A 25,511-nucleotide genomic window follows, 5' to 3' on the forward strand; every position below is an offset into this window, starting at 1 on the left:
AAATAAAGACTTATGTGAAATGTTCATGAACAAACATCACGACCACTACCTTCTCCCGGGCCGGTGGTGATGTTAGCCTCCACCTCGGGCCCGTAAATGAAGGTCTTGGCACGTATGCGGAAGTTGTAGGTGATGCCGTCAGCCAGGTCTTTGAGCTTTAACCAGAGGGGGCCACTCCCCTTTACATCCACTGTCACGGTCTTACTGACGCCTGGGGGGGAGGGGGAGTGAAGACAGTCGGCACAGGCCACTGAGGACTCTAGACAAACAAACCACATTTAGAGCAGGTCTTACACAGGCCAGGCAATGTGGGAGCACACTCAACACAAGCAAACACACACGCAGAAATGGAATTAGTAGAGGCAATTATGTATGCATTTTGGCACTGTAGTCACATATCATTTGTGATGATAGAATGTAAAAGGTTGCAATGACATACAAGCTGTTAAGGTCACAGGGATGATTAGCTTATAGCCCAAGAAAAATGCACACCACAAGATTTTGACCAAGTTAAATGGATCAAAGCTAAAGTTAAAATCTATACAAGTTTTAATTTACAACCCTAAGAGATCTTGTAGTGTGCATAAAGCTTTTATAGAAGCCTGCAGCCATTTTAAGCAGAGAAAAGTGTAATGGGCAAGAATGAGAGCTCACCATCTACTGGGGTGCAGGGTTCATAGACCAGCCGGTAGCCCTCAATTATGCCATTAGGGAAGGTGGGTTCGCCCCAGGACACATTGACCGAGGTGGTGGTCAGCTCACTGAAGTGGATAAAGCTGGGAGCACTGGGAGCTGGAACAGGTCAAAGGTCAAAAGATACATGGGAAATAGTCAATACAATAGGTATGCGTATAGGTTTTCTATTGACAAATGTGTGCAAAGGTTGTGAGGGAGGCCTCATTATAGAGCCTATAATAAAGTTAAACCACAACTATAAGATAACCGGGTGACAAAGGGTCAGCAAGTTAGCCAACATAATATTTGCTAATACCTTATATTAATACTATATTTCAAAGCTGTACGTTCCAAGTTTGGACAGATTTTCCACAACACATTTTAAGAACTGAAACTATATTGTTAGTCAAGTTAGCTTAATCTTAGGTGAATGACTTATTTAAATTTAATAACTTTGTAGTAGATTGACTTAACCTCAACAATAAAAACTTAAGGTCATCTCCTACAGGCAAACAATAATCCCTGCAGAGATATTAACATCTGCGCTACCCAGAGGCTATGAGTGTTGAAGCTGCAGTTTTCTTTGTGTGTTTGGCAAAATTGAAAAAAAGTGAGTACTTTTCTCTTTGCAAAGTCTACCCCTGCAGGTCTAAAATGCTGCTGTCACTGCAGATCCAGAATTGCAGTTGTGAAAACTTGTTGAGCAGCAGTTGAGACGCTTGCAATGGACAAAGGTCCTTTGTCTTCTAAAAAGTTGGGATAACTATCTCCACAGTGCTCCTCCCTCCTCCCCCTTTCCAACTTGTCATCTGCTTCCTCCTCTCACGACAGTGACCCATGAGGGAAAGCGAGAAGCTGTGAACATCATCCTTTTTTCCCCTTTAAACTGGGCCATATTATAATATTAAAATGCACCAAAATTATAAAACTTGATTCTTTTACACAGGGGGTAAGAAATAAAAAAAGAAATAAAGAGAGAGAAAGATGGGTATAGGCGGTTTCGTGGGGACGTGTAGACATAGCGTGTCTGCAGAAAGTAAGCTTGCTCAAACAATTTTCATACCATCTACTTTTCAGACAAAACAGGAGATTCAGCAAGTGGGTTTAGAGTGGGTTTGCTGATTAGGAACTTATGCTCAGTGTGTGGCTCCGCTAACATCGTTTGGCATGCTGACAGCAACGATTAGCATCATCCTAACAACAAATTCTTTCCTCATGGTTGACTCATCTGCTTTGAGAAAAAAACTCTCAGGGATTTCCAAACTAACATCAGCACCACCACCACCAGCGCATAAATATGAAAAATGAATGAACATGGCTGTACGCGCTCTAATTTATCTGCTTTAGTGATGTCATCCTGCTACCACATTTGTCTTCAGCTTGTCTTCTTTTTCTCAGTACCTCTCCATCATGCGTTCATTCATTACATACAGAAATATTTGTTTTACTACATTGCATGATTGCAGTAGTCCTGACTGTTGCACTCATTCACGGAGGATAAAGAATTTGCATATTTATTGGTATCTGGCGCTTAGATATACCTGCTTGCTGAGTGCGCCCTCTCGTTGGTGGGCTGCGGGGTCCATCCCCGGCTGCGTTGAAGGGGGCTACACTGATCATATAGGTGGTGTAACCGGTCAGGTTTTTCAGCTTGACCCCTCCTTCAGGCATGAACAGAGTCCGCAGCCGCTCTGTCTCATTCTTGCGCTGGAACTCCCAAAAGTAAACCTACGTGGGAAAAGAGAGGTAAATAGATATTAATGTATGTCTTTACGTACTGTGCAGGGAATACTTCTGCTTCTATAAAACTGAAATTATACAATTGCAATCTCTCTTAAGGGAAAACACTTTCATTTTATTTCCTGTAAATGTTTTTTTGAGCTGCAGACTAAACCTTTCATTGAAAGCCCCCCCTGGAAAACAAAGTTAGCAAAAACGATAAAAATGTGCATTTAACGATGATTAACATTAAATGTAGTCGCCTGTGAATCACAAAAACATTTAAATGTTTGTATTATGATAGAAACAGAAGACAAAATTGTTGCTTTATTGGGAAGTAGGCCCATAAAATGTGTTGCCCCTTTGCAGATGTTTTTTTGGAGAGTTTTAGAAAAGTGTGACTCTTACCTTGTAACCCTGAATGTCTCCATTCTGTGCATCCACAGGAGGAGGGTCCCATGTCACATCTAGCTGGGTGGCTGTTGCAGACTGAATAGCCACATTCTGGGGTGGGGCTGTAGGCACTGTTGAAGTGCATCACACAAATCAACTATACATTAGAAGACCATTTTTTTAACATATTAAGTGTTTGTTTTAACTTCTGGTATCACTACTATAAACAGGACAGCCCTGGGCTTTAAAACATACATATTATACCTGAAATCTTGGCATGCTTCTAAAGGAGATTACTTCAACACCCAGATTGTCAGGAGCAGCTGCTGTATGCAATCTACTTGAGTGTGGTAAAATAATTTTGTGATTGAGACTGTGCACATTGAAACGACAGGAAGCGTACATACCTGCTTCTCCCACAAACACCTCCTGTGGTGAGCTGGCTGGCCCCTCGCCCACAGCGTTGTACACACTCATGCGTATCTCATAGCGCTTGTGTTTACTTAACTCTGCAGTAGAAGCAAACAATCATGGATATAAAGTTGGGAATTATATTTAAAACCAAACTGTGAATTGCACTTTTTAAAAGTTGAAATCCCCAATTTTATTATCCGCACACGTCGCTGTCATTGCTCCACTGCTGACCCACCACCCTGCCGTACATTTCTGCACCACCATCCTGGTTTCAAATTGGTAAAAGTAGTGCAGTAATAAGGATATCATCCCTAACTTGAGTCCCACCCACTCACACAACACTGCTACTGGGAACTAAACACTCATTCTGCTATACAAAATTACAAGGTTACAGGAAAAAAATTTGGCCATCTGCTTTTGTACTGTTTACCCAAATAAACTGACATGTGCAAACCAAGGAGTATATTGGACTATGAGAGCTTGTGTACACAGTGTCCAAGAATTTCTGTATACAGAGTGCTTCCATTGGCCTCAGAAGGAGTGTTTGTACCAATGCGATGTGAATACAAGCAGCCAAATGCTCTGTTAATTTGCTCAACACTCTGTTTTTCCTGTATCACTATTCAAGGCAGCAGGGCACTGGAGACATATGGTGAGACCCAACAGAAAGATAGCTTGTTTTAAAACCTAATTAGTTTGGGGATTGAATCATTGAGTACACAATGTGCATGTGTGTGTGTTTTTGCGGGACAGAGACATAACAAAACTTACTGTCCAACTCGTACTGAATCAGAGTTGAATCACTGAGATTCCGGATGCTGTAGGGGGCTGCGATGGAGAGGCAGAAAGTAAAAGTGATAAAAAAAGAGGTCAAGGAGAGAGAGAGAGAGAGAGTGGAGAGACAATAGGATTAGTGTCCAAAGTCTAATATTTTCGCTGTTGAGAAGAGAAAACCACACAATCACAGTGATCACAGCTCTGAGAGAGCCCCAGAATGACTCAACAAGAGTAAAATTATAGGCTAAGTTACACAGAGCAGTACAAACTGAGCTGCTCTGGAGTATAAACCTAATAATAGCTTGCAGCTGATAGCTGCTGATCACAAGATGAAATGTTTTGCTGTGAAGTGTCAAGACCAGCGGGGAGATCTCGGGAACAGAATAGGGCTGTGTGAAAGTTTTCCTCTGATGGAAATAATGGCGCTGCTGACACATAAAGACTGCAGGAGTAATCAACCATGGCGGAGTCTTATAATTGTATGAAAATGCTACTGAAGTTAAGCCAGCTGAGATTTGATTTTTTTTTCCCCAATACACCAATTGCTGGATGAATTTTGACATGCAATTTCTGTCCCAGGTTCAGTTCTTTAAATTCAGACTCCGACAGTTGTTTGAAATGAAAACCCCATACTTGTATTGCCAAATGTAATTGTGTAAAGAACCAGCAGTGCAGGTGGTAGATTACTACAGTTTTACTACAGCAGTGGTTCCTCACCGTTCAGCTCAGCCCAGGTGGACGCACTGTTGATGGTATGAACAGAGTAACTGCGGAGACGGTCATACAGCAGCTCGCGGTATCGAATCCGAAAGCCCAGCAAGATGCCATTGATCTTCTCCTCAGAGGGGGGCTGCAGGGGAAGAGATGGGGGAGTTAAGGTCTGATGCAGATCTCTGCAGAACTGAACTCCAGAAATAGCTTAGAATACTGCGTGTGACCCAGTTTTAATGAGGTCATGTAATTCTACTTTAACAGGCATTTTACCTTTATGTTTCTTCACTGTAAAATTCCACTTCATCCGTCTGTGTTTAGTCTCTGACTTACTGTCAGTGAAGAGACTTACAGTAAATGAGACAAACAGTAAAAAAAAAAAAAAAATCTTCTCCCAGACTGAGCTCATCCACAGGTGAGTCACATGGAGAAATCCCCCATGGTTGAACATGAGAGAGCAGGGCCAGAGGCGAGAAGTAGATAGAGAAAACAAGTACCTCTCTATCCTTATAAACTCTACAAGTGTTCTCCATAAAAGTAAAATTGTGGCTTGGGGCCTCCTGTATTCCTCTTTATGACCTGTTAATTCAGGTGTGAGTTTGGGTGAGGGTGTTTTTTTTTGTCAAGACACACATAAAGTAGAGTGTGTGTGTGTGTGTGTGTGTGTGTGTGTAGAGCACCAGCCTGTAAGTATAGGCCTACTTTGTGTGCTGTCATGCTCTCTCATTAGAAGCTACTTTCTCAGACTTTCATGGATTTTGAAAACAATGAAACATAAAACAAACAGTTATATCGTCTCCACTTACCTGCCAGCGGATCAGCACCGACGTTGTTGTGTGTGGCGTGACAGAGAGGATTGTGGGCGCTTCGTCGGGCGCTGAGGCAATAAAAGTGAGACAAAATGGGCTAAATTGACCTGAAAATGTGCACAATTTAAGATGCTAAATCTAACAATGTGCAGTGGCCTTCATGGAGCATAAACACACAATAGCTAAAAGAGAAGAGCCACTGACAGATGAGTCAAAAATAGCAGTTTGAAAGATTAGTAGACAAAACATTTCTTTAGATGGTTAAAGCGCCACAGGGGAAACTCTGCCAAGGTTTTAATGTTGCCCTCTTGTCTCATGGTAACTGCAGATGGTGCGCACATGACATCACTTGCTGCCTTTGCCAGTAATGTCTGAATCAAACAATAGGCTAATTCATGCAGACATTAAACCCCTTTTCATAGTGATGCAGAGGTGAGGCAGTGTGAATATATTTGACCTATAAATATCTACAGAGAATATGTGCAAACGGTCTATTTGAGATATTGTCATGTTAAATATATAGCACATTACAGAAACTTTATCTTTTTATTATGAATAGTCAGACATTTTGGGAAATATGCGGAATTGCTGTTACACGCAGGACTATTTCTTGGACCCAGTGACTTCCTTTAGTCTTGTCAGTACTGTAAGATTGCCTGGCAACCAATGGATATTCCAAGTAGTCACTTCACTCGCCAAGAAATAGCCCTGCACATAACTCCCCATGTTGTTCATTAAACAGATGAACATGAGCTTTATATGTGCTGGTAGGTTGGATTTAAAAACTTCAAAATGAGCCAAGCTGTTGGCTGTAGCCTTATGTTTACCATACAGTCACTACAGTACTTTCCAAAATGTCAAACTGTTCACACTTTGAATAAGGATGTTTTCTCACAATGTCAATCTTACCATCCTGTAGAGTTGTGATTGCTTCACTTTCCTCGCTGTACTCGCTGTCCCCGATGTCATTTGTGGCTTTTACTCTGAACTGGTAGGATGTGAAGGGCTTCAGCCTTAGGGACGGAAGCACAGGAAAGCACATCAATCTTGATGATAAGCTACGGCACTGGATCCTAAACCTTTTGAGTCACAGACATCAAAGGAGAACTGTAGTCTCACTGCAGGAACCACAAATTTACTTTCTTAATACCCTAAAATGTTTTTGACTAGTTTATACCATTGTTTATGTTCTAAACCAGACTGTCAATTGGAAACATTATTCCATATAAGGATATTGTTGGATTGCCCAGACGAGTGTAGTAAAGCTGTTTAAGTGAATGTAGCAGTGGGCAGATAAAGTGCTGTTTCATTTATCACTCTCTACATCTAAAGAAAACTAATATATTTAAAAACAACATTTCTATTCACAAAGGGGATGAAATGTTCTGGCAGGAAAGTACATCCTACCTAGATACTATGTAGGACGTGGCTTCATGGTTGACAGAGGCAGAGTGAACTGTCCAGTTGCTCTCAGGAAGCTCTCTATGTTGCACCGTGTAGTAACGCACAGGAGACAGACCGTCACTGCCTGGCTCCCACAACAGCAAAACCTGGCGGGCCTGAACGTCTTCCTGAGGAACCATGGGACGACTGGTGGGCTGGGGACGAGCTGCAAGGACGGACACACAGGCAGAAGGTGTATGTGAGACATTGTGTAACAGAGGGTTTGGATGAGAGACATTATAATTGGGCGTAAAGGATTGAGTGGGATCAAAAGGATTGGAGGAGTGAATGGGAAATGGGTGTCGGGAGGAAGGAATACAAGGAAGGATGGAGCAATGAAAAGTGAAAAAGTGAGAGCTCTTAGAAATGGGTTTGAGAAGAAAAAAAAAACCCTTTTTTGCTCTTTCGCCCACATTTGAATGGGCTATATTGCACAGACAAGGGAAAAAATGTGCATTTCTGATGAATGAAAAGTAGCTGAGAAATGAAAGTTGCAGAGTAAACAATCCACAACATGCCTTGAGGGAAGCAGATGGACTGATTCGTTTTCACAACTGCATCAGAGCGTATCCCGATAAACACCCACAGGGCACAAACACTCCTTTAGAAAACACATCTGCTAACTGGACTGTGCACTGGAAATGTGCAAAGATGGCTTAGCACAGCTCTATACAAGGTGTGTCATTACTGAGATCACACACCTGTGTCTGCTCTCAGGACTATGGATACAAATGTCACTGCATCAGTTTCCTGTTTGCGAGTGAACTGCAAAATGATGTTACCATTTCACTTCAAAATAACACTTCACTCTGCAAAACACCATTAGGGATAATGACTTTTTCTTGTGTGCTCATGTAAATTATTGTGGTATGATCTTGCGGCACATATTCAGCGCTCTAATGTGTTAGTATTAAAATATACCACACATTCAGTAAGTTATGGTTACCTCTTTTCTCCGTGGTGACCACCAGAGCCTCGGCGGCCTCACCCCAGCCCTTTCTTGTCTGTGCCGTGATGCGGAACACGTAGACGGACTCCGGCTTCAGGCTGGTCACTGTGTACTGGCGAGCGCTGGGGTTCAGCACGTCCACTGTGGCTGTGTTGCTATTGGTGGAGTTGAGGTGGTATGTGATCTGGTAGGCTGGAGAGAAGTTGGCGACAAACAGCCTTAATGGAGGTGCCATAAGGAGCTCAGATTTAAACTAAATCTAGTCTGAAAAATGTGTTTTAGGCTTTTGAAGCATTTGTTATTTGTGTAGTTTTTCCTAACAATATGAGGAAAAGCAAACTGCGCAACAAGCAGCTTTGCCTCTTCTGAAATGATTCCATTAGCATCTGCTTCTGCATGCTACTGTGTGCGTCTGTCATGCTGTACAGTTTAAAATAAATTATCTGACAGATGTATAATGAATCAAATGCTCACAAGGAAATCCCCAATTAGCTTACAAGAGAATTCAACTCCCTCTGCAGAAATGCTAGAAAGATTTGACATTGTCTAGTCCATCAAGCTGAAAAAACATTAAAAGTATGTTGAGAATCATCAGGAATTACACCGGTGGGCCTGGTGCTACATCAAATTTAAACAAGGAAGTCTGTGTGTCCAGTATTTGGCAGATTTTCTAGTAACATTTCAATAAATAAAACTGACCGTGATATAAAAAACAAGACAAGCACTAACCAAGTATAATGCCATTGGGTTGCGAGGGAGACTGCCAAATGAGCCGGACTGAGGTGGTCCGCACTTCGGGGAACAGGATACCCACTGGAGGCCCTGGCACATCATCCAAAGTCCTCTCCAGGATGGGTGGAGAACTGGGCCGTCCATCTCCAATCCGTGTAAAAGCCAGAACCTGGATCTCATAGAGCACGTATTTCCCCAGACCAGTAAGCTGGACACTGTGTGTGGCGTTCCCCTCCACCGTCCAAAAGTGGACTGCACTGTCAGAGTCCTTCTCTTTGTACACCACCTGCTCGAAGCGAGGAGACAGGAGATGAAGAGAAAACGGGGGAATTAAGTAGGAACTGGCCTCACATACTGTCACCCTGCTGCTTTGTATGCGGCCTAAAAATAGCTGACATTTCTAAAAACTAATTAGAGATTTTTGACTGCTCAGTAAATACATGGCGAATAACTGTAAAACATAAAAAAAAGCACAAACAGACCTTGTAGCCCAGAATGAGACCATTTCTGTCTGGCTCGGGAACTTCAAACCAGCGGACCAGGATGCTGCTAGAGGTGGTGGCGAAGGCAGACACGTTGGTGGGTCCACAGGAGGGGACTGGAAAACAAACAGAGCAGAGAGGTGAAAACATTACGCCTGAATAGCCCATTGTTTGCCATACATTCTGAAAAAAAATTGATTTTTCATACTGCCTGTGTGTATGCTTATTTATCGTGTGGATATATGTATTCAACAGAGACACATTTTGAGTGATCTGCTATGGTTATATCATGTGTGTTTGCACACAGCCTCTGATATCCTGGTATACCCTCCACGCCTGCTGTAAAAAGAAAGACTCAAGAATAGGCCTTTTCTCTTCCCTGGCACTCATCCCTGGACATAATACGCTGATTCCCAAGAATCTGCTGGAGTGAGTGGAAAAAAAGAGCACAGGAATTCCACATTTGAGTCCATGTGTTCTCAATTTCCTCAGACTCCGTCTTTCACTCCTTTCATTCCTGACTACCCAGTATCTGGTGAGCAATGTGGAAGCAGAAGAGAGGAGGGAAAAGAACAGTCTTTGCTTAAATAGGGGTGGGCGGCTAAAAAGACTTGCACATACATTCGACATATGGCAAGTGTAAAGTGTAAGCGCCTGTCTGTCATATCTAATATGACTAATAATTTTGATATTGCACACAGATGTTGCAAAAACATTACACAGAAAAGTAATTCATTTTTGAGAAAATCAATGAAAATATGGCGGTACAGCAATGTGTTTGTTGCTGTGGGCTTTTTTTGGGTGTAAAACAAACACCTTTTTTTTTATAATAAATCCTCATTTCATTGTTGTTTCTTGGCCAGAACCTGACACAAACAAAGGTGCTTTTGACTAATTAAGCTCTTACTCTTGGATTTTGGTCTTTTTCACTGAAAATGACTAATAAGGTGCTAACTCACCAGACTCCCTTGTCCTGCCTCTGACTGGCTGGCTCCAGGGCCCCATTCCAATGCCATTGACGGCCTGGACCCTGACCTCGTACTCTGTCCACTCCTCCAGGTCCTCGATGGTAAACTCTCTTTCCTGGCGGTCAGCGATGATGTGGATCAGCGCCCGGCCCTGTGAGCCAGCACGGGAGTACTGGACCCTGTAGCCCACCTGCTCTGCATTCCCGTTGTATTCCCATTCAGGCAAAGGCTGGGCACGGACATTGAGAGAGGGCATGGAGAGAAAAGATGGGTCAAAACAAGTCAGACTCCTTAGACTGAGGAAGTAATTCAGAGACGGTATGCAGGCGGGAAACAGATTCCAGCTTACCATCCATCGTAACCAGAGGCTGGTCTCGCTGGCGGTGCGCAGGGTGACATTGGCGGGGGCCATGTCAGGAGGAGCTGGGAGGGTCTGGATCTTCCTGGAGGGCTGGCTGGGAGGACTGATGCCCACTATGTTCACCTGGCGCATACGGAACCTGGTGTTTGGAGTTAAACATTATAATGTAACCTGAAATCACAGCTCAGAATCTGGCAACTCAAAAAATGAATTTCCAAAACTACTGTAGTACTTGCACTGTGCATCTTCTTACATGAGCGTTATTGCACTTGAACTGAGATCAGAGCATTGGATATGAATACAGTATTATAATGAGTATTTCTGAATATGCAAAAAAACAACAACAAAATTTTGATCCAGCATGAGCTCTAACTCGACTCAAATGTAAAGTGGCAGCACTGATGTTGGAATGATGAGAACTATAGCTGTTGTAGGTCTTCGGGGATTGGCTCAGTGAAATGCTCATCGGTTATATTGAATGTGATTATGGAAAACAAGCAGACTGCACCAAGATAAAGATTGTGTGCACGCTGTAAAAATAATTTGAAAATCACACTATCCATAACAAGCTTGTATCCAAATCAAAGGAATGGAGAATAAGATAAGGCTCCTGGGATATGCTGAATTTTTTAGCTGAGATACTGAAGCGCACATACACCTTATCTGTTGTTTGTCACAATCTGCACATGCTTAATGTTGTCTGGCGTTAGATTATACTAGGGAAATCGTGAGCGGGTTCATACCTAATAAGGCCATTCTATGACTAAAATAATGTACTATGCTGTGTATGTATATCCTGTGTACAAAAGTTAACAGTATAGTGGCAGCAGATTAAAATTGTATGTATTTTGGGCCAAAGTCTTACTACTGGAGAATGTGTACTGAACTACTTGTGTACTTGTTGGTAACACATTTCCTTTGCAGGGTGTCTGGCTGAGGACATTGATTAAAATAAGACATCTAGGCCAAGTCTGAGTACATTTACTGTTTTTTTTGTTGACCCAAAATTGGTTATATTCAGATGCACATTACAGATAAATGGAGGCAGACACTGTTCCCAGAAGGCTACCTGTAAAAGGTGTATGGGTTGAGACCTGGCACCTCTAAGGAGCGAGCCTCAGGTTCGTTGGACACCTGGTGGACCGTCACCCAGTCCTCATTTTCTCCTACCACACCCACCTTGGGCAAAGACAACAGAGAGTATGATGAATACAGATAGATACCTTAATGAGCAACATTGTGCAAACACTGCCAAGATGACTCCAAAAGTAACATATCACATGATTAGGAAACTGGAACTTCAGCTCCATATTAAATCTGGTTCACCTGGGCCTCAACCTGCCAACGGGAAATGGAGGTTTTTCCATCATAGCCAGGTTTAAACTGCAGGGTGACGGAGCGTGGGCCAATGTTGGAAATCGCCATGTTGGTAGGAGGGCCGGGAAGCTCTGTGAAGGAGCAGAGAAGAAAGAACCAAAGTTGGACAAAGTGAGGAAGAGACTAAAAATGACTGAGGGAACAAATAACTGCTTCTTCTATAGGTGTATGATGTGTGTCTGGGTGTCACACAGGGTGGTTCTGGTTTGTAGACTTTGCTTGAAAAATCTATCAACCACAGCACCCTCTTGTGGCCGCACAGATACTGCACACAGATGAATTGCTCGGCGATCTCACTCATTTCTCTTTTCCCTTGCCCTCCTAACTTCAGCTAAGACAGCAAAAGCAGATTAGATTTGGAAAAGATGCTTACACACAGTACACAGGCGGAGACAATGCCATGAATGTCAATTACACTGCAGTTATCTGGAGATACGATTCAATCTGATACCCTACTGTTTACACTTGGGCTGAGTAAACAATAAGAATGGATTATTTCCTGGAAGGGGAAACAAATCTGAAAATGGTGAATTCAACGAACAGCGGGGGGGATTTTTGTGTATATGAATATCATTGTTTGTTTGTGTGTGAATTTTCATGTTTTTCTGTGCGTCTAGGTAGTTACGTATTAGAATGTGCTTGCACATAAAATAATTCATTCATTTTCTTTTTTTCCACTCATGCTCCCCTCGAGATAAACCTAACATAACATATAGTTTTCATAAATCCTAGTTGAAGATATTAATGTCAAATTGTGGCATATTGGAGTGTGGACCCTGGGCTAATATTAAAAAGATATAATTACCCCCATGGGCACACTAAGCAATTTTTTCCAAGATTGCTTAAATGCGGGTGTATTCAACACTAATGGAATGCAGATTATATGTGCCGTGGCAAAATTACCACCTCTAAATCATTTGCATGACTGATTATTGAGATGGCTTTTAGCTGGATTGTTACGGTACATTTGGAGGCACATAGGTGTTTTCTTTATACATATACAATGAGAGTAATCACCATTCTGGGGACTATAACTGCTGCTCTGAAGCCTGCTCTCAATATAACAGCCTGTCATTTCACAGGTCTCACAGATGCACAGGGTATGAATGCGGCTCCAGTAATTGACGTGGGCATTGTATTTCTATTACACAATTTTGCAAATATGAAATCATTAAACACTGTAATTGTACTTAATGCTCTCGTGGGAGCTATTATTTTGCCGATGTGGGACAGATGTGTATTGGTTGTGTTTTTTTTTTGTTCCGTCCCAGCTCAGGTGACTGGGGTCCGGTTTCATTGTGTCTGGCGCCAGACAACATGGAGTGTGTTCACCAGGTTTAATGTGAAACAGTAAATATGCAGGAAAGGAAGGTTCAATAAAGGTTCCCAGCTATTGAAAAATTAACCCCGATGACTTCATAGGGGTTAACTGTGTTATCTTGGCTTCAGACTTAAAAATGTTAACAGAAAGCCTGCATTATAAACTGGAGATGTGGAGATTGAGGGTATTCAAGAGAGGCTATAATGAAAAATGCCACACGTTGCATTTAGGGAAACATAGGATCCAGTGTGGGCTTCATCCATACTAGGGAATTAAAGTACTGTAGCTTGATATCACAAGGGGTAAGTGAGAAGTATTTTTTTGTCATTTAAAGGTCCAGTGTGTAATATTTAGCAGGATCTATTAGCAGAAATGAAATATAATGTGCATTACAGTGTTTTCATTAGTGTATTATCACCTGAATATAGGAATTGTTATGTTTTGGTTACCTTTAGAATGAGCCTCTAAATCCTGCTCACTGGACCTTGAAGAATCTGTACAGATTTTTTGGTTACTGACCTGGTGGGACACCGGAGGAGATGGTGGAGGAGGACAGCTGGCCCTGGCCTTTGGAGGTCATTCCTGCCACTTCAATGGTGTAGGTGGTGAGAGCAGTGAGCCCAGTGACCCTGTACTCTAGGGTCACATTTGGCAGGTAGTGGGTGACTCTGGTGTTCGTTCGGTTGTACTCCTCCCACGAAATTCGGTAACCTGAAGAGAAAGAGAAGAGATGGGTTGACAGCGACAGACTGAGAATCCTCTAAGGGAAAATTCGACAGCAGCTTTACTACAATAGCGACTCTCGGTTTGCATGCTACGGGGCAAGCTAACAGAAATATTAAATTAACTTCATCAAAAATTGAATATAGCAAATTAAATCAGCCTGTGATTATACCTCCCTGCACACACATCCTCCACCCACTCCCATCCACACACACACGCTTACCCTCTCAAAGTTAATGCAATTTGCTCCTTGGCCAGCAGCTCTTTTCATGTGATTGCATAAGGCATTAGGCAGCATTTCTTGCCAAATCAATAATTTCACATGGCATGTCAGTGTTTGTCTCCTGGGAGTGTGTGGCACATTTAAAATGTTGGGGAAAAACACTTTACAATATGCTACTAAATCTCAACCTTTGTAAACACTTAATGTATTAATGTCACTGGTGGGCATTTGTTCTTTACTCAAAGTTTGTACAGAGTGAAATAAGCAAACTGGAACAGAAGTATCAGTGACTGACTAGAAAGATGTTTAATTAGGACATTTTACATGTACGTCACTGGACAAGTGAGATGAAATCTTTGCAAAACTCTTTACAGTATCATATTTGTCTCAGCAGAAATCATTCTTTATGCATCAAAAAGTTGACTGTATGAAACAAACCAAAACTGCAAACATGTTGTCTTATAAAAAACAACCATTGGAGAGCTTTATGAGAAACTAAATTTAACCAAAAGCCAATGCTTTCTTTGTGCGCAGTTATATTCAGGTACTCTATCGTTAGCCACAGAAACAAGAAGGTTTAATGGTCTCCCTGAGGAGAAATGGCTTCGTTGGTTATCTAATTTGGATGAAACTAAAAACAGTCCATTTTATGTTTTATTGTTCTTAATACAATATTATGATACAAGGGCCATACTTGTTTTTCGTAAAATGCTCTTCATCACTTCTTACTTCTCCTATTACAAAAGACCTGAGTTGTGTTTTAGGAAGGGCACCTTTTTGGAGACAGATTTAATTTGCACAGCTTGGGAGAGGAGACAATGTTCTTTGTTTGCAATGTTTCATGCGTTTTCAAGTGTAGCTGCAGTGGTGTATTTAGTGTCTTATAAGCTCATAAGACAGTAACATCAGTATGTCAATGAGACAAATAGTATAAACAACAAACAAACAAGAAAGAAGCTGTCCTAAGTGTACCCACCTTAAGAGCTACGTGTCCCGGGCTCACTAAATGAGGCTGTTAAAATGCAACGTGCAGCAAAATCTTCCAGTCTCAATTCAGCCTTAGTGCCTCTTGTGAATAGTCTCGGAAAATACCACCTTGGATACACCGCTACCTACTGCCTATCTTGACTTACTATAAGTGTAATTTGGGAGTGAAGTGAATGTACCTGTGAGAACTCCATTCTTCTCGCCGGGCTCACTCCAGCTGACTTTAAGCGAGGTGTCCAGGATCTCAGTGAAACTCAGGTGACCCACAGCACCGGGGGCTGGACAGGGACAGATAAGAATAATGAGCAAGGCCAATGGGCAAATGAGACACTGTGAATACAGTATGAATTCACTGCTCATCAGTTGGCATTACTGGACATAACCACAAATTGTTGACAGCATTTGCATGATAAATGTGTTTACAATAAAAGCAGCAAAAACAAGTTAATTGTTGGTAAACTGTCTGATGACAAGTTGGGGAAAATTAAAGAGTTTTTAGAGCTTAACCAACAACCTCTAAGGGAACTAAGTCCCAATTATGATGTTCCTGGCTGGATGCAGAATATATTCAGTCATTAGCACTTCTCTACAACTTCGTTCTGCATGAATAATAGATCTTGCCCGGAGGATGTGTTACTGTGAAATGCTCGTGTCCCCTCGCCACCACAGGAGAGAAAACTGTGGAAGAAAAGTCACTTACTGTCCTCATGTGTCCTTAATGCTTTGGGCGGGCTACGGGGGCCGTCTCCAGGTGTAGTGAAACACAGCACAGAGGTGTAATATTCTGTGAACTTCTTCAGACCCATCACATATCCCACATGGATGCTGTCCTGGAAGTTGGGTCGCACTGTTACCATAGAAACCTCTTCGTCTCTGCCAGGCTCCCAGGCCAGCAACTAAAACAGTAAACCAGAAAAAAAAGAAAGAAGTGTGAATAGCGTGAAAAAATTACCCAGACAGACAAAAATAAAGCAGCAGCTAACCATTTTTCCTGTAATAATTCTCACACATTTGTTCTCACAAAACTAACAGTAATGTCTCTTTCCGGTAGTCCTAAGCCACTCTAAGGAGTTATTTGGCATCATAGCTCTGCCAAATATATTTTGGAAGATGCCCTGAAGAGGTTTTGACTGGGAGGGAATGGCTAAATAGCTCCACTAAGACTGGGAAAGGAAGAGAGAGTTAAGCCTCAAGAGAGGCATGATAGCATCCCATCATGCATGCTGATTATTGAGGACCATATACCATCTACAAATGAGACCTGGATTGACCAATTAGGAGCTTAGGTAATGAGTCCCAATGGCTGATCTATTGGGTTTGTTTCCAGTTTCCAGAGTGAGGGAGCTTCCAGGGAAGTAAGGAGTTAGCAAGAGTCAGAAGGATAGATGGTTGACTGTCTGCCACTCATCCCCTTTTTTTCCTCTCTTTCTGCCCCTCTGTCTTTTTCCATCTCTCCTGACATTCTTCCTTTTGCCTCACTTTCTATCACCTTTCACACTCTCTAACTCATTCTTTCTCGCTGCCGCGTAGGTATCTCCCTGGAGGAAAATCTGGTAGTTAAAATTCAGATTTGGTTTGTACAGTGACCCCTCCACCCAGCTGAGTATGGCCTGTGGAGCACTATTGAACAGAAAAACAAAAATGCAGGTAAAAAAAAACTCCCAATGACATAATTAAGTCTCAACAGGGTCAATGGAAAAATAGAACTACCCTATGGAAGTGGCTTTATGATTCCCTGTGGGTTACGGTACATTTGTTTCAATGAAGTATACACAAGAGACAGAAAGATAGACTATATTCAAGAGCCCATGACAAAACAATGAAGACATTTATCATTATGTGCGCACAGCTTCACAATAAAACATAATGAAAAATGGTTGCAAAGATAAAGAGAATGACCTCCGACTGACAAATGGGTGAACAAAGTCCATCGTTCATGATGGAGCCAAATATCTTTTGCCCCTTGGCTTTTCTCCCGCCTCTTCCTACACAGGATATGTGATACTACAAGTTCAGCTCTGACAGTTCTGTCAATGGCGTGATGGCTGCTGGTGTCGGCACCGCAGCAGCTACTGACCTTGTAGCCCTGGTTGATGCCGTTGATGAACTGAGGGTTGGGGGCTGTCCACGTGAAACGGATAGTCGTTGAGTTGACCGACTCGGCCTGCACGTTACCGGGGGCGATGGTGGGTACTGGGGCGGACGAGCAGAGGCAGAAAAAGAGAAGCGGATGGGAAGAAGAGGGATGAAAAAGGAGAATTGGAGAGACAAAAAACAAAGGTGTGAGAGCACCTCTCAGTTGACTGGCTGGAAGTCTGCCTGCATCTATTTTGATGTCAGTATTGATCGCTGCTGCACAGGTCAGGGCAGATACTGCCATCGCTCTCTTTCTGATGACACTTACACCTAATACCAGGGCTCTCTGTGGGTTTGTTTGTGACTGTGCGAGCTGCTTATGGATTTCAGACGGATTTCATGCCTTTGTGTGGTCCGTACACAAAGGCAAGATTTAATGCTAATTCAGTTGAACATCAGTCAGCACTGGCTTTTAGTAGATGACTTCAGTCTGAGATAAAAATAAACACGATGCTCGGAGTAGAAGAATTTTTGTTGGTGTATAATAACAACACTGCACTTGCAGGATGTTGCATCCCAGCCTTATTAATCATGAATAATCATCATGCTTAAAAGAGAACCTTGCTTTAAATTAGCACCTGCAAATGCTGACTCACTGGCAATGAAACATTCAAAGATTAAGAATGAAAATAGTCAGCATATCAGCTTCCATCTTGGATCAATAACATTGATGATAGGGGTGCTCACCTCCCTGCAGAGTCCACTCTGTGACTTTATGGCTGAAAGTGCCCAAACCCGCCCCATTGTAGGCAGCCACCTCAATCTCATAGTTAGTCCAGATGATGAGGTCCTCCAGCAGCAGGTTGGTCACATCTGGACTGGAGATGTTTTTGATCTGGTAGTCCACAGGCAGCCCAGTCAGACGGTACCTGAGACACACATACACAAACTTTGAATTCTGCCACAAACTGAAACTATTAAAACTCTGTGTTTGTGCTCTGAATTTGATATTTTAGATGGTTCACTGACAAAAAGAGGGCATTGAAGGACTTTGTTGCTTGAGCCAAGACTTGCAGTACACTAGAGCCCCTGCTAGGGGGAGACAAAGCACCAGCAAACAAGCAATTAAAAACCACTGACAGCACTGTTGTCTGGAAAGCACCTGCTGTTTCATTTGGATGTAATGAATAAAAAGCCTGACAGAAAACCAAACTAATTACATGTTTACAGGATTTACAGTCAGTTTGGCATATTGCTGACTCTGCCTATTAGAGACGCTAAAGTTTTTTGAAGTCAAACCAGTCATTAAATTTTAGTTTTCTCACAGACTAAATTATATTTTAAATGTAGTTGTGTTAACTGACACTGTAGGGGCTCTTAAGTGAACCATACTGTGTGTGACTTAATTCCAGCAGCTTACCAGAGTAAGATAATGGACTGGAAATGAAGATAAAAATAGTATTAAATGGATTAAGAGAATTTTGGATGGGGTTTTAGCGTGTGACAGTGTACAAAGGAAGGGTAGGACTTTATATTTCTCTATAATTGTTAATACAGAAAGTGCAAATACTAATTTCCCAATGTCACAAATTATTAATCAATCAATTAGCATAGCCATGGCAAACAGAGCAAGTTTTCTTCCAGTAGCTTTCTTCCGAAAACTTTACATTCCTGTATCATAGAGTATTATTATTAGTAGTATGTATTAAGAGCTGTTTTGAGTCAAGTAGGAAATACCGGACGGTGTATCCCCTGAGGATGCCGTTCTGGTGGCTTTCTGGCGGAGGCTGCCACTGGATCATGATGGACTGGTTGGTCCGGCCACTAGCAATGACGTTCTGCGGAGGAGCACTGGGCGGCTCCTCTGGGAGAGACACACTGAGGAATAAACACACATGAAGAGAAAGAAATAGGATTAAAAGAACATTTTCATTCTGGAAAGCATCATGAACATAGCTTTAATTTATTTCAAGCTAAAAACATAAAACTTTGTAATATGGTAATAGAGAGCTCAAGAGAAACATGTCAGTTTAAAGCTAAATATGTGTTTAATTTCAACTGAAACACTTCAACAAATCATCTTTTTCCTTGTCTCGCTACTATTTTTTTTACCACTATTTTCCCTACTTGTTTCCCTTGTTAAGAACCCTGAAGATTCCCTGTGTGCTTCTGCTTCCAATCATATCCAACAACCTTACTACCACATCGCGGGACGTCATAGGATGCCTGGGCTATTCAGCCACCAAAATGCTATATATTTACCCTGACAAAACACAGCCGTGCCTGTGGAGAATATGCGTATGAGAGATGGAAGTGAGATCAGTGGTGGCGATTCGTACCAAATGGCGTCACAGAGCGTTCGGTGCCAGCCCCCCTGCAACACACAGACGGAGCCCCCCGTGGCTCTCCTCTGGCTAGGGAGCTGGCAGCGTGAGGCAGCGTGACAGACTGGTGGATGGAGGGAGGGGGATAAGTGGGAGGAAGGAGTGCTTGAAGTTGTGTGAGGCTGCAGAGAGGCCAAACCTAACGTTGCCTCAAACCTAAATCCCTCCTGCGGCTTTCAGAATGCGAGAGCGTATAGGGCGTTTGTGTGTGTGAATGTGTATTTACATGTGATTTGTGCGTGTTTGTGTGTGTGTGTATCAGCTCTGGTAGGCTTACACGTATATCCCTCTTCACCGACTATTGACTGAAGGGATCAGTCAAACCGGTTGTCTCGGAAACGTATTTCATGAGGACAATGTACTATTTACTAACAACCACAAAGTTCTACAGGTGATTCTGGTATTTTGACATTCAAAAGATTTCTCACTGCTACTGCTAACTGACTGTGTGCTAATAAATAAACTACAAAAGAATGTATTGGTGGAAAGCGTATGCTGGTATTTTGTAGGACCTGCACAAAAATGACAAAAAACTGGTATAGTATTGATGTGGAGAGATAGGAATAGATACAGGATCTGGCTTTAGCTCACCGGTCTGTCTCCTTGCTGAATTGCCCCTTCCCCACATCATTAACGGCACAGAGGCGGAACTGATAGGAGCGCGCCGGGATCAAGCCATTGACCGTCACTGCTGTGGACTCTGGCTCAATATTGGCCAGCAGGATGGCCCAGGGAGCATCTAGAACAAAGAAAACCAAGTTTTTACACCTTGTTCAACACGTACACATCTTACTCATTGCTATGCTAGCCATTCGCCTTAACATCCCATAAAATGTAATGTTTTTTTTCAGGAAGGAGACATTTCTAGCAATTTCACTAATATTCAGAAGGGGATTTTCACTTTCACATGCCCGCAATCATTTTGTCATGGCAGTTCACAATTTAAAATTCTAATTCATTCGATAAAACAAGTCACGCTGAGACAAAAGAGGCAAGAGAAACAGAATAGCAAGAGCCCGGCATGCTGCAGATTACACGCCCAACAGAGTTCTACAGTGTGTCAGCTCAAGTTGAACATGCTTGTTACATGCAGAGCTGTAAAGTGACAGACTGTAGTGCAGCTCCCACATCCAACTTGAGATTAAAAGCAATGATGGACATTCTTAATTAGTCTTATTGATCATGCTTTTAAATTCTTTTTCAAGTTCTTTGCTGTATTTGCTTTGCACTTAAGCTCTTGGGGGAAAATACTGACATCACAGAAGCCCGACTGCATAGAAACATTTTACGTCTTTTTCACTCGTGGCTGCAATGTTGATTCCAGGAGCCGAGTTCTCACTCGCCTAAGCGCGGCTCATTATAAAAAATTTATAAATGTTAATGTTGTGACACCAAGGATATGAAGCACAGAAGGTAGAGGAGGATGCAGTAGATGCATGACTGGGACGGCGAGACTTACTGTTCTCAGAAACCTCCAGGATGTAGCGTATGAGGGGACTGTTGCCATCAAAAGGCTTGGCCCAGGCCAGGTCGATGGCTCTTTTTTCAGATGTGCTCAGCATGGCTGTAGGGTTCTCTGGGGCATGGGGCAGCTGCCTGCAGGGAACATTGGGACCACTTGATAAATAAAAGAATCTCTCCTATCACAGAAAATGCATTGTGGGGACAGAGAGTTACAGAGCATTTCGGTCTTCTCTCAACGTCTCTTCTACAAATCTGAAGTAAAGCTGAATATTTTATAACAGAGCGATCTTTAGTTAGACAGGTGATGAAATGTGGCAAGACAAGACAGCAAAGACGGTTTCTTGTCAAGATGGACACAGGCAAACAAAACGAGATAGACATCACCAGAGAGGGGAAATGGATTGAAAGGCATACAAAGACGGATAGGAAGAAAATTCACAGGCAGAGACGTGAATAAACGAGGCCAAAGCTGGGGATCATTAATTCATTCAGCCATAAATTCAGATAAGCACAGACAGATTGGTAGATAAACCTTATTGCAATGAACGGATACAGAGAGAAACTCAGTCAAACGAGACGGCCAATAGGGGGACAGAAAGAAAGACACACACAATCAGTCAGTCAGTCCATCACTTTAGCAGACAGACATCAGATGTCTCATTCATATTAAGTTTACCCTTGCTGCAGTGACACGCCGTGTGCCAAAGTACAACAGCAGCGTGCACGGTTTCGGAGAAAAAGAAGATTTGAGATGACAAAAACAATGTAGAAGTGCTTGTGTGTGAGTGAAAGTGTGTGTCTGTGTGCGGATAGGGAATGGGAGGGGGGTGTCCCCTGGGGCTGGAAGTGTGTCGGGTGAGAATGAGGACAGCGGAGGTGAGGAAGAGCAGGTGTCATTTAAGTGGAAATGAGTCAGAAGTGTCAATAAGAACAGGCAGAAAGGCAGTGAAAGGTTGGTGGCGGTAAGCGTGCACGTGTTTGGCTCTTGTGAGTGTGTGAGCGTGTGAGTGTGTACGTGCGCGGGTGTGTCTGTGTACGTGTCATTTTGCTTCAAAGAACATGTTCCTTCCTGTGCCTATTTGCACTGGAGAATATTGGAGGAACATGAATGTGAGAAAAAAGGGAAAAGAAAAAAATAGAAAGCCAGGCAAATGACGGAGGCAAAGGGTGGTTACCTGACACGGAGGTGTGCACTGCGGGAATCGTTGCCGCCGACCGAGGTGACTCTGCACGTGTATGTGCCTATGTCCCCCGACCAGGTTTGGGAGATGTGGAGAGTGCCGTCTGCATCCAATCGCATGCGGGGGATGGACTGGACGTTGATCACCGAGCCCTCTTTTTCCCAGACATGCCTGAAACAAAAGGTCATAAGTCAGGTAGTGTCATTAACATCATAATCATCTACTGCATCTTCATTCCTTCAACAGTATCAGACGACTACCAGTGAATATTACTATCACAATTTAGTATTGCTCACCACCTCTGCTTTACGAATTTTGGAAATGGGTAATCAGGCAACAGGGCAAGGGGTGCAAGCCTCTAACAATTTTCCCAAAAAAATCAATTAAACAGGAATCATCCCAAACACTCGTCTTTGAGTACTACCAAAGGGAAACAGAAAGTAGCCCCTGGGAAATCTTTGTCCAAATTGTTCCAGCCAGAGTCTGCAAATCCCAAATCTAAAACGTTATCTTGAAGAATAGTGGACAGAAAAGAATAAGAGGTGTGTTCAAAGTGAATGTGTTTTTACAGCATGATTGCACACAGAGTCATTGGGGAGTTGTGAGTGGACTTGAACAAACACGTATTCTTTTGAAGGCAGCACAAAATAAGGCAAAACGGCTCAATATACCCATCTTTTAGTTTTCACTGCAAACTGAGTTTCATATGTGCACATTTTTCAGCACATTTCTTTAGTGCCCAATGAAGTGTATGAACATATGCATCACAAACAGCAGTTTCTACCAGATTTCCACAGCCCCACTTAGTTACCACCTGCTGGAGTGTGAGCTACGACGTACAGCTTTAGATGATAGGTTAGCTCTTTCTGACAGCAAAAGCAACAAGTAAACAGAGGAGTTTGCTTGCCTTTTATTCCACCACAATTCGAGAATAATATGTTATTAGCGAGGTATTTTACCCCCCCTCCCCCAACCCCCGCCTCTTCCAACTCGCCATCAGAGTTGCCCTGCATGCACATCACAGCGGTTGACGGCTGCATATCAAACACTCATCAAAACTACACAGCTCAAACGTGGCGTCAGATGTAGCCTTCTCTTCTGAGTAGAAAGGGACAGAATGGTCCATTGATCGCTACTGATGTTGGCTACAAGCTTGGAGTTTAGTAAAACGTCTGTTGAGAGGGTTGTGTTGCACTGGTTCAACAGTTGTGAGCTGGAGGTGTTTAAGAACGGCTTTCTTGTGATGACATGCATGCACTTCGCCGGTCAACAAACATGCTTAACACGTGTCTGCTTTTGTACAAACTGCATTTCAAGGTGACGAGTCGGGGACAAAGCTCTCTGTGTTTGAGCATAACCATAACATTCCTGCGGGGGAAGTGAAGCACAATAGGAGCAGAGAATAAAATACAGCGAGTTAAATAATAAATACTTGCTCAGGGTAATAAATGACTAACAACCAACAATACAGCAAATGATAATTAATGATGAAGCATCTTCATTAACTGATCTATAGGATGAAAAGGTTCAATAATTGTGCTTTGTTAGGTATTGGCCAGATGTGCAAATGGGATTTCCGAATCAGTATCCAATTAATGATTTGTCTGGATGGTCAGGCACCCACATACATTAGCAAAGGTCTTCTGATCTGGGCTTGTCGGTTGAACGTCGGACCAAAGGATACTTTGGCTTTGAGGTAGTGGCCCCTTAACTTTTCCACACATAATTCCTTTGTGATCTATGGATACTGTGGACACATTTAAATGATAAGGGAGGCAATGTTTCATATTTTTCTTATTGTAAAATAATCCCATGAAAAGATCAAAACCAACAATGAATGTATCCCACTAACAAGTATTGCCTGTGTAGCCAAAACCTGAGATAGCTTATTCCTCTGCGCCATAGAGCTCTGTTGTTGTCCCAGAACGATTAAAAGCACATCAATGAGACACATTGGGTGGTGAGTCAGTGTATTAATACACCGCTGAAAACAGTCTCTAACAAATGCACGATTTACAATTGGTTGAGTAACATTTGCTAAAAAAAACGCAGGGCCCTGCTGTTATAGGAAATGATTGAGCCTTTTTTAAAAAGTGAAACTAAAAACTTCGGAGATTATGTTGATTTTAGTCTTTTCATTAGTTTACTATAAAATATAGGATAATGCCAGCCTTACCCTATAAAAAGCAGCTTAAGATCAACCTGCTAAGACTTCCCTTTGTTGTTTTTTTTCACTCTTGTGTCTGTAATTTATTTTCATTGTTTCTTTTTTCTTTTATTATGAAGCACTTTATGACATCTGTTTTAGCAAAGTGCTATATAAATAACTATAAATACTGATATGTTGAATATATGAATATATACACTCATACCTGACAGTTACGCTGGGGTCGTGTGTGACTCCACATGTCATAATGGCTTTAGTTCCTTTGATAACACTCTGGTCCTGTGGGGGGGTGGTGATCCGGGTGCGAGCTGTCGAGACAGAAAGAAGACAAAGAAAGAAAGAGAGAGAGAGATGAGGAAGGTAACGGAAGAGAAAACAGCCTACAAAATGTCTTTCTTGAGAAGAACAACACAAAGGAAAAAAACATGACAAACAAATTTCAGAAAAACTCATTTCAGTTAAAATGACATGCTGCTGTTTTGTATTTTGTTTCTTGATGGCTTCTTGCAGAAAACACCTCGATGATGACTCCAAACTTGCACAGAACAGTGCTTTTGTGTCTGAAGGAATTGAGTGCGGCTTTATTGTTACATGGCACAACCTTGTTTCCCAACCTCTGTGAAGGATTGCTCGGGCATTTACAACCGACAACATCAGTGTGTTTTTAAAAGGATGAGAAAGCCCTGGTCTATCTAACCCTGCACACTCACCCCAGACCACGAGGTCAGCGGACGCCTCATCGATGCCCCTGGAGTTGCTCGCCATGCAAGTGTAGGTCCCGGCATCTGAGATGTGCGAGGGGGAGATGAGCAGGCTGCCCGACTCGAGCAGGGTGAACCTGGGCAGCTGGACAGAACCACTGGCCAACACGCGCTCACCTAAGTGTATGAAGAGCCAGAGGAGGGAGAAACAGATGAGAAGGGAGATACATAAATAGATGTAGAGATAATGGAAGGAAATAGAACAAAATGAGGCATTCAGGGCCAGAATAGGAGAGGAAAAACAAGGAAAGTGTATCCCCTGATCTGCTATTGAAAACATGAAAAGCCTGGCTCAGAGTAAATCCCGGTAAAAGAATCCAATCACACTTTATTTGTTAAGCCACGGCAAACTATGGTCCCGTGTGTAATAGATAACAGGCATCATAATCTCTTGGTGTATGTGTGTGTGTGTGT

The 25,511-nt window shown here is 42.5% G+C and overlaps 1 protein-coding gene across 2 annotated transcripts in view; it reads right to left on the reverse strand.

Moving 5' to 3' along the window:
* sdk2b (sidekick cell adhesion molecule 2b) overlaps positions 1 to 25,511 on the reverse strand; it is a 241,703-nt gene that overhangs the window by 17,050 nt on the left and 199,142 nt on the right. For both annotated transcript variants that reach the window (XM_035672191.1, XM_035672198.1), the window contains 28 exons: positions 25,047 to 25,214; positions 24,542 to 24,644; positions 22,164 to 22,340; positions 20,984 to 21,120; positions 20,116 to 20,263; positions 18,878 to 19,018; positions 17,888 to 18,069; positions 17,142 to 17,257; positions 15,765 to 15,960; positions 15,244 to 15,342; positions 13,651 to 13,842; positions 11,760 to 11,881; positions 11,503 to 11,612; positions 10,422 to 10,572; positions 10,064 to 10,301; positions 9,105 to 9,220; positions 8,620 to 8,908; positions 7,888 to 8,082; positions 6,906 to 7,107; positions 6,408 to 6,511; positions 5,496 to 5,566; positions 4,696 to 4,828; positions 3,973 to 4,029; positions 3,195 to 3,296; positions 2,803 to 2,918; positions 2,217 to 2,403; positions 655 to 792; positions 50 to 259 (listed from right to left, as the gene is read on the reverse strand). In XM_035672191.1, the coding sequence (XP_035528084.1) occupies positions 50 to 259; positions 655 to 792; positions 2,217 to 2,403; positions 2,803 to 2,918; positions 3,195 to 3,296; positions 3,973 to 4,029; positions 4,696 to 4,828; positions 5,496 to 5,566; positions 6,408 to 6,511; positions 6,906 to 7,107; positions 7,888 to 8,082; positions 8,620 to 8,908; positions 9,105 to 9,220; positions 10,064 to 10,301; positions 10,422 to 10,572; positions 11,503 to 11,612; positions 11,760 to 11,881; positions 13,651 to 13,842; positions 15,244 to 15,342; positions 15,765 to 15,960; positions 17,142 to 17,257; positions 17,888 to 18,069; positions 18,878 to 19,018; positions 20,116 to 20,263; positions 20,984 to 21,120; positions 22,164 to 22,340; positions 24,542 to 24,644; positions 25,047 to 25,214 (4,200 nt within the window). The remainder of the gene's footprint in view (positions 1 to 49; positions 260 to 654; positions 793 to 2,216; positions 2,404 to 2,802; positions 2,919 to 3,194; positions 3,297 to 3,972; positions 4,030 to 4,695; positions 4,829 to 5,495; positions 5,567 to 6,407; positions 6,512 to 6,905; positions 7,108 to 7,887; positions 8,083 to 8,619; positions 8,909 to 9,104; positions 9,221 to 10,063; positions 10,302 to 10,421; positions 10,573 to 11,502; positions 11,613 to 11,759; positions 11,882 to 13,650; positions 13,843 to 15,243; positions 15,343 to 15,764; positions 15,961 to 17,141; positions 17,258 to 17,887; positions 18,070 to 18,877; positions 19,019 to 20,115; positions 20,264 to 20,983; positions 21,121 to 22,163; positions 22,341 to 24,541; positions 24,645 to 25,046; positions 25,215 to 25,511) is intronic.

The sequence above is a fragment of the Morone saxatilis genome, unplaced genomic scaffold (assembly GCF_004916995.1).
Source record: "Morone saxatilis isolate NCDOM2014 unplaced genomic scaffold, NCSU_SB_2.0 Contig1, whole genome shotgun sequence".
NCBI classification, from domain to species: Eukaryota; Metazoa; Chordata; class Actinopteri; family Moronidae; genus Morone; species Morone saxatilis.